Source organism: Acanthisitta chloris, unplaced genomic scaffold (assembly GCF_000695815.1).
Source record: "Acanthisitta chloris isolate BGI_N310 unplaced genomic scaffold, ASM69581v1 scaffold2152, whole genome shotgun sequence".
NCBI classification, from domain to species: Eukaryota; Metazoa; Chordata; class Aves; order Passeriformes; family Acanthisittidae; genus Acanthisitta; species Acanthisitta chloris.
This window is the reverse complement of record NW_008660829.1, coordinates 68,449-77,769: the sequence shown is the minus strand read 5'-3', so window position 1 is coordinate 77,769 and position 9,321 is coordinate 68,449. Positions and strand designations below refer to the sequence as shown.

The following is a 9,321-nucleotide window of genomic DNA, read 5'->3' as shown; positions in this document are numbered from 1 at the left end:
CCTACACACACTGCATTCAGCCTTCAATATCTGAGTGATTAGTAAATGTCCTCACTGGTTTTCTTTTATTTATAGACAATAGTGTCAGATTGTTCCTTCGTGGCATCACTAGCTATCAGTGCAGCATATGAAAGAAGGTACAACAAAAAACTGATCACAAGGTAAGTAGCTGTTGCTTTCTAAGATCTTTTCAGACTTACTACTGCCATGCTTTTGCAGTAAGTTCTGTGAGAGCTGTACACAGTAAAAACTAGCATTTGTTTGACCTTCATCTCCCTGGGACTCATGTGGTGTCAGCACTTCTAAGAGGGGATCCAACTATATATAGATATGTATACAGACACTGCAGTCTGACTTCAGAATTGCTTTGAGGAGCAGTGAGTAGTTTGGAAGGGTTCTTTATTTAGGTTTTTTATGATAGAAATTTTGCTTGTAATGCTTTATAGTTTCATTTTCCTACTTTGTTATGCCAAGTGCTGTGCAGCAGGTGGTCCATCTTGCAGCTCATTGTGGAGTTAATGTTAAGAACACTGTCTCAGTTCCACTTGCCTGGCATGCCATGATACATTTGGCACAGGTTTCACAGACTTTACTGGGAGCCCTTTGCCAGACCAGTGTGTGTATGTTGTTCCTGGATTGTTTTGTTTTAACCTATCCTAGTTAGAACTGAACTCGTGTTCTTTTCAAGAGCTGCAAGTTCTGCACTGCCTTCTCCTTCAAGTGTTTAACTTGTAATTCAGGCAAATAATGAATTTATACTGCAGATATGTAAATACTGTTTGTTTAATAGTAAGATAAATTTGTTTGCCTTGCTTCTCTTAGAGAAACAATTAGGTTACTTATGTTCTTTTTTTATTACTGTATTAAGCAGAAAGCTGCAGGAAGAGCAAGGCCTGCAAAATAAAACCTATTTAAACATGATTATTTTTACTAAACCTAAGTTGCTCTTTCATTAAAAATTCCATATTGATATTCAGTGTAATTTACAGAAACAGTGATAATCCTACTGTTATTGTTACCAGTGTATGTACAGCTGAGTCATTTGAGTCACAGTTTCCTCTTTTTTTTTTTTTTCTTTTTTTTTCTGTTAACAGTATAATTTACCCTCAGAATAAGAAAGGAGAGCCAGAATATAATCCCTGTGGTAAATACATGGTGAAGCTTCATATCAATGGTGTACCTAGAAAGGTAAATGGTTACTGTTTGTCATGTATTGTAAAGGCCTGGTCTGCTTCACTGTGAAGTGGTTGTATAGCAAAAACTTTGGGCAGTGTTTTTTTGGAAAGTAGCTTTTAATTGTTAAACCTTTTGAGATTCATAATTATTTTAAGTAATAAAAGCAAATAATTTAAAGTAGGGCTATTGTTAGGAGCATCTGTAGAGATGGTACTTACATTTGGTTGCATACTTCACAACTAAAATGAAAACCAAACAGGAACAAAACTATGTATTCCATATTTATGAACTGGGTGTGCACTTTTCCACTTCATCACAGAAAGGAAGTTACAGAATTAAAAAGTACAGAGGGGGACATCCAGGAAGAGTAGAAATATGGAATGAGCAGAGGAAATAGCTTGACTGACTACAGATTTTTTAGTAAGGAAAGGAGATGCCTCAACACAGACCTTCATAAACTTACAAGCAACTTCATTCTCTTTTCAGTGCAATAAATAAGGACATAAAATAACGTATTTTTTCATTTAATACTTAACTGTAGCACTGATTATAGCAGATCATAGTGTCTGATGAATGCTTGTGGGAGTTCAGAAGTTAAGTGTTCATATTCATGGAGTTGGGGACTAAGGGGAGATTCCTCAAAGACTCTTTAATTGCTAAGATATAACCTCTGGGTCAGGAAGTCCTTGGGCTGTAAAATTCTGGAATCTGAATTTTTCAGGGAAGTATCATTTGTGTGTTTGCCTTGTACTTAATATTCTCTCCAAAATACCTCCTAATGGCTGCCTTTTGTTAGGATGAATGGCCATTTGTTCTTCTGTGAAAAGGATTACTCATTTCTGCAGAGAAAGAGACTACCAACACAGCACTTTTTCTGGTCAAATCCTATCTGTAACAGACCTAATGCCAACAGGAAACTGAAACATCTGTTCAGGGGAACTGTTTCAGACCACTACAAATATGCAGTGATAATCAGTAATAATACTGAATATATTCTACCTAATTTAAAGAAGAAATGTTAATACTGTCACAGCTGCTGCTTTGTTTTTCCTCTTCAGAGAGAAGGAACTTAAATCTGGAACTGGAAACTATGAAAGTGATGTGGCACACAGGTTTTTGTCTTACAGATGAATAAATGTTTATTTTTCTGCTAGCTATGAAGCACAGCCCATGTTGTTCCCTGATTAGATGAGGTGTATTGTTAGGCTTTTCTTTACTCTTACTCTTATGTGCTTGTAATTACCCTGAACCTCTCTGCAGGTACCTTTTGCAATAGACATTAGACACTTTCCAAGAGCATACTGTCACCACCCCCATTTTCCATAGGGGAGAGCGAAGGAGATGGTCACTGGTCACCCAGTAGACCACTGCAAGCAACAGCTGGCAGTAGAATTCCTGGTTCACTTGGGCAAACCACTGCAGGATTCATAGAGGTGTCTGTGAGAATGGTGGTCAGGTCTGGCTGTGTCTGAAAAGCTGTATATTAATGAGGGGTTTGATTTATTTTCTAAATACTTTCAAAATACTTTATTAGCTTTATGATGATTTTTCATTCATTTCACACAGGTAATCATAGATGACCAGTTACCTGTTGATCACAGTGGGGAACTTCTCTGCTCTTATTCTAACAATAAGAATGAATTATGGGTATCACTAATAGAAAAAGCTTACATGAAGGTCATGGGAGGATATGATTTTCCTGGATCAAATTCTGTAAGTACAAGATTATTTCTAAGAGGAAAAAATTCCACTTACATAATATTGGTCCAAATAATTTTCATTGTAGTGAAATCGAGGTGAACTGCTTGGAGACACAAATACTGTGTTTGATACTTCCTTTTATTTTTTCTGTTTCTGTCTTTCACAAATATGTTTAGCTGTGCTTAATGAAATTATTCCATCAAAATAGAATGAGCAAAAAGACATCTTGATGGTCAGAGTTAATCTTTGCTCTCAGACTTAAGGGTTGATACTTATAGGTAGGAAATATATCTGTTTATACAGATTCTAGATGAAAGTGGGTGAAGTCATAAATTTTCTTTGCTTGTATCAATACTGCTGATTCTGGTTCAAATTCTCATTCAACAAATAGGGCAGTTCTCCCTCATTAGGTGGTGGAGTCAGCTAGGAAAGGAACAGGCTAGTCATTCAGTATGTGTATGTAGAGGGAGCAGGTACTTTGATCTGTGCAAGTTTGTTTATCAGATTGTTCCACTCACATTAGTATGTATTGGGATCTTATAATGTGGTTACTAAACAGTCACTGTACTGCAGCTAAACTGACATGCAAATTGCTCTTTTAAAGAGGGGCTGTTTACTGAAATGAGTAGCCCACATAATCTTTCTTTATTACATAGGAAGCCTTTCTGATTTTAATTTAAAATTCTTTAAAAATTTCATAGTATATTTTCTTTTCTCATGGTGCTGTTTGGATTCCAGTTGGTGCCTTGCTAATCACATTCTTGGTGGGTACAGTAGATAATCAGTCACCTTTTGAAAAATTATTATGGAAACAATGTGGTTGTTGGGCTGCTTTGTTTTGAAGGACAGGAGCTGGTGAGAATAGCTGTGGTTTTATTCCTATTGTCATCCTCTAGCTTGCTTTCTGGAAAACCAGCTTGACTTGGGACATTTAATCTCCACCCTTCCTGCCTGTCTGCTTTCCAATGTATCCTAGCTTCCTTGTGTAATCAGGGTGACTTACTGGCTGTCTTGTATTTCCTCGAGTTTCCAGCCACCAATGCTGGTTGTTGACACTTCAAGCATTTGCAGTCTCTGCTTTTGCTTTGATGAGTACCAAGCAGAAGAAAAGGGAATAAGCAATATTTCAAGGAGATGTGAGATTAAAGTGTCTTTTTATGGAAATACACCTCAGTGTCAGCATTAAAAAAGAAAACAACAAAAAGCCCCAAAAAACCCCCAAAACCTTATCCCTGAGCCTTAGAAGTAAAACTTAAATTATTTAAAATGCATATAAAATAGCAAGGTTCAAAATAGTCCTTCTGAGACTGCTTTAAGTCTGTGAATCAATTAAATAGATAGAACACCTTGTACAATGGAGCATGACTGATGACTCCCTTAGGCTTCTGTTGCTCTGAAATTCCACTTTATTTCATCAGTTCATTTTTCAGCTTCCTTTTTTTTTTTTTCTGAAGCTATTTGGAAATGTCCTTATCTAATCAAAGACGTTTTTGTTTGTTAATCTTGAGCCTTTTGTGCATAGAGCTGTATTGTAACTTGTGTATACTTGATTTCTTTCCAGGCATTTTTATAAGTTGTATACAGACCTTATGTGCTTATAGATGGATTATCTGTTCTGATTTTTTTTATATACTTGAATTTCAGAATATTGATCTCCACGCACTGACTGGTTGGATACCTGAAAGAATTGCTATGCACTCTGACAATCAAGCTTTCAATAAAGATAGTACTTTCAGAATGCTTTATCAGAGGTTTGTTCTTTCCTAAGTAATTAAAATGCTTGCTGTGTAGTAGCTGTGTTACCACTGTACAAACAGTACAGTCACCACAGATCCTTCAGTAGCATTTTGGTACTGCTACAGATTCTGCTTTATGAAGCTTCTCATGGAAGAAGACAAATTGAGGGATTGGTGGCTTTGATAGAACAGAAGAGTAAAATGTTGGGGCATTTTGTTTGAAGGGATTCTTCTTTACATGTGAAGAAAAAAGATAGTAGCCCTTTTCTTGATGAAGAAAATCACATATAGAGTCAGAGAAGATCAGTTTGGAACTAGTGTGCAAGTTAAAAGTATTTAAAAAGTAGAAGGAAATGTGTTCTGTGTTCCCACACAGTTAGCCAGAACTTAGCATTGATCTGCTGTCCTCAACAGGCAGAAATAATACAGGATTTCTAATCATATCACAAGATTATGCCCCATCAGTAAATCACCTGAAGGAGCAGTGAGTCTATCAAAACTGCAATACTGATCTCCAGGCCTACTATAACAGATGGACCTGATGACCTTAAAGGTCCAAACTAAATGATTGTATTATTCGTATGGTGTATAGCTGTAATGTATAAAGTGTCAGCTAGCAAGTACTTTGATTTCTTTCACAATGGTTTTTTGCAACCCGTTCCTTATGGACTTCAGTGCAGTAGAACAGGGTTATTCCATTGACTGAAACATCTGCATTCATAATAAAAGAGCATGACTCTTTCTACAGTGCTTTTAGTTTTGGTTAGGAGCTCTCAGACAACTCCAATCAGCTTTCAGATGTTCCAGCATTGTAATTTGAAGGTGTGACTGCAGTTAGGATGGGATCTAGCCATTACAGCATCACTGCTGTTCACCTGTGCTAGACTGAAAATGTATTGATCCATAGTCCAGTGACCCTGTAAATTGGCTAGGGATGCTGAGTATGTACATGGACTTTAGCATGGACTGGGAAACATGCTAGTGCATTTTCACAGCAATAATTGTTGCAAAGGTAACAATTGCTGTTCAGAACATGAAAAGTTATTGTAAACACCTGCAAAAGTACAGAAGCATGAACTTCTCATTCTGCAGGTTTTGGGAAGTTCCTTCAGAATGCTGGGGGTGTGACAGAGTTGTTAATGTGCTATATGCAGTGATAAGTGTCGATGAAACCACATTTGTGCTCTGCTGAAGGTCTGTGAAGAGTGTATTTAAAAAGTGACACAGATTGAGCTTCAGGTTGATAAATGCTGAACTTTATTTTTAAAAGTAGGAAATTATATTAAAATAGTAATTTTTTTATTTAAAGTCTATACTTAGTGCAACTGGTTTTCTTTCAGACTTTTCTCAAGCTTTTTCAGGAGTGATTTCTGCTGACAAAAACTCCTGACCCTGTAAATTGTCCTGTTTTTATAATGCAGGGTCATGTCAGTGGACAGTGTAAAAACGTACTATTACAGTGTCTGGCAAAGGTTAGTTTGCAACTTGCAGGATGTTAATTAAGCTATTTTTTGCTTCTTTTTTGAACAGATTTCACAAGGGAGATGTCCTTATCACTACAGCAACAGGAGTGATGTCTGAAGAGGAAGGAGAAAAATGGGGTTTAGTTCCAACCCATGCATACGCAGTCCTGGATATAAGAGAATATAAGGTATCAAGTAAAACTGGTTTCAGGTGCCTGTTTGAAACCTACAATGGGTTTCTAGGTTTACCCTAGAAGGGTAGTTACTGATTCTTTGCTCTAATGGCTAATGTAGTTTATTTTCTCTTGGACTCCATTGGGAAAGTTCAGAAAACTTAATGATGCAGTGTTTTCTTGAGCTACTGGTCCATGTAAAAATTACTTTGAATATCTAAAAATTATCTTGACAAGATGAATTGGCAATTTTATTTTTTATTTCTGTAGGGACTTCGATTTCTTCAGTTGAAAAATCCCTGGAGCCACTTACGTTGGAAGGGACGATACAGTGAAAATGATACAAGAAACTGGACACCAGATTTACAAAAATACTTGAACTTTGATCCCAGAACAGCTCAGAAAATAGACAATGGTAATAAGGTTTAAAAAGTTGCTCGCTCTTCAGGTTGTATAGATCTTTGTCATGTATCCCTGCAGGAAGATGGGGAAAAATGCTTAAGCACAAGGAGTGTAAAACAAATACTAGAAACTAAATAGTCCAAAAGTATAGGAAATATTTGTGTATGTAAACCTGTCACTTCAGGTTTGTCTGGGGTTTAACTAATTTGGACTGTTTAATGTATCTCAAATTCATTGACAAGAAATTGCCTCCTTGCTTAAGGGTTCTATCTCAGTATCTGGGTGTGTGGGAGTTCAGGGCAAAGAAAACATTCTGACAATAAGCTGTGTAAGGTTGTTTTTTAATATGTGAATGGACTTTTTGTGGTTTTTTTTTTCCCCCTCCAACGTTTGCAAATATGTATCAACATGCTTGTAATCAGTATTTAAATCAGTGTAGCCTGTACTGGAGGTAAATGTGTTTTTTTTTAACCTTGCATTATCTATAAACAAATCTTTACATACACTGTATCTCAGGTTGAGAGATTAGATTGAGATCCCTCTTTGAGATAGTGGTGCTACTGCGTCACCGTTCAGAGAAACCACTTGGAATGATGCCCAGTGTTGTCCCATCTCAACTAGGGAGCAGCAGATACAGCATCTGGAAAGGCAGTGTGGGTTTGCTGGTGGAAGGGCAGGTTGCTAACAGTTTAGAAATCCTGCAGCAGCTGTGTTTTATTTTCAGAAAGAGATTTCTGCTTTTCACTGTATCCTAGTTGCTGTCTGCATATGTCTGTGAAAGAATCCTTTTGTTCAGTGCCCCTCTGTTTATGCATCCAAATCTATTAAATTATAGCATTTACTGATAGGCCTCATGCAAATGCCTAAGAATTTTGATTTAAATATGAGGATAGGAGCCCTGCCTTTGTGACAGGGATAAGAGATTATTAACTCATTATTTATTTACTGAGTAAGTTGGTGAATAATTTGTATCTATAACATCTAATAGTTAAAATTACTAATGCAATTTTAATTGAGTTTACACTCTGGCCTTGTTTAAATGTATAGCTATTGTGATTGATGCTTTGTTTTGTGTGGTGCCGCAAGATCTGCAGAATCTGAAGAGACTTGAATTCTAAGGTTGTTTCCTTTTTGAGAGTTCATTCCATTAGGAATGTTGGCTTGCAAGCATTGTTGTTGGCTGGAGTTTCAATTAAGAGAGCTGTGGAGATTTAGAGTAAATTAATGAGAATGTTGTAAAGTTGAAGCAAATTCAGGGCACTAAAGAAAGTGCCATAGGTATTGGATGAAGTATCTTAGAAATACATTCACACATACACATTGATCAAAAGCTTGGTTGTGCTGGATGACTACTGAAGTAGGTTGTTGAAGAGCAGGAACCTGTTTGAGTATGTATTTTATTTTTTTGTTTTTAGAAAACTGGGAAAGGGCAAGGCAGCTCAGGATCACCTAATGATGGTTCTTTCAATACAGCAGATGCTCTCATGCATTTGCTTAGTGCTTGAGAATGAAAAGCATTCTGACATCTCCAGAAAGTCCTTCATAATAGGCAGAGACTAACTTGGTTTTTCTTGCTTTAACTTGTTTGTTTTGGGAGTTTAGAAATTTGGGCAATGCAGATGTTACTGTTACATTTTGCAGAAGTGTTTGTTTATATAAGTTGTATCATTTGTCTGGAAAGAGGCATTTGAAAAACAAGTAAAATCTAGGTGTCTAGTAAGAAAACAATAACAGCATTTTCTTTTTAGGCATTTTCTGGATTTCCTGGGAGGACCTGTGCCAGTATTATGATGTTATTTATTTGAGTTGGAACCCAAGTCTCTTTAAAGAGTCTACATGTATTCACAGGTTGGTCCAAAAGATATAATTTTTGTGTCACAATCTCAATGTTCTGATGTAGTGTTTCCTTCCTTCCATTCTTCCTAGTTACAGCTAGGAGGTTGAATGCTAACCGTGCTCTTTTGAACCTGACTTTACGCTTGTAAATTTTCAGCTCAGGCTTTGTTTTTGTCTACTTCTGTAATGTGGTTGAAGCTCTAGTGACCTTTGTGATGTTGCTGGGGACCTGAAGTTGTGTAACCAGATTCTGACCTCAGTCCCACATCTCTTACCAGAATAAAAATCAGATTTTTGTGCAGTATTTCTCTAAGCAGTGACCAGACAGTGCTGGAGTGACTCATTTCTGTTTGGAAGTGATTTTTCTGGCCAGTTGCAAGTCAGCTGTGCAGCATATGCTGTCTTTACAGGGTGTGTCACTGAAGTCAGGGGAGTTTAACCGATTCCATTTTTCACCAGTTGTAGTTATCATAAATAATTTCCCTTGCCTGCTGTTTTTTTTTTTTGAACATCATACCTGTCTCTTATCAAGTATCTGTCACATTTGGGGTTTTTGTTTCCCAGTTGGGGGACAAGTGAGTGTACCTGTGTCTCAGGTTTGGAATTTAAAGATTTCTCTATTTTTCCACTCCCTGATACTGTAATTTGCCACTGCTTCCACACTGTTTCTGCATGTGTTAGCTCTGCAGAAGCTCCTTCACCTACAGCACTACTGCTGAGCTTATCTGTAAAGGCTCCTTCCATCTTTGTGTTCTAGTTATTTCTAAAATACACTGTGGTCATGTAGCAAAGTGAGGTAATGTCTATACTAATGTCAAAGCTCATCTGCTAGTC

The 9,321-nt window shown here is 37.0% G+C and overlaps 1 protein-coding gene across 1 annotated transcript in view; it reads left to right on the top strand.

The window, feature by feature from the left end:
- CAPN7 (calpain 7) overlaps positions 1 to 9,321 on the top strand; it is a 24,581-nt gene that overhangs the window by 6,522 nt on the left and 8,738 nt on the right. The window contains exons 7-13 of the mRNA XM_009069952.1: positions 76 to 161; positions 1,095 to 1,188; positions 2,743 to 2,889; positions 4,522 to 4,628; positions 6,144 to 6,264; positions 6,520 to 6,664; positions 8,400 to 8,499. Coding sequence (XP_009068200.1) covers positions 76 to 161; positions 1,095 to 1,188; positions 2,743 to 2,889; positions 4,522 to 4,628; positions 6,144 to 6,264; positions 6,520 to 6,664; positions 8,400 to 8,499 — 800 coding nt within the window. The remainder of the gene's footprint in view (positions 1 to 75; positions 162 to 1,094; positions 1,189 to 2,742; positions 2,890 to 4,521; positions 4,629 to 6,143; positions 6,265 to 6,519; positions 6,665 to 8,399; positions 8,500 to 9,321) is intronic.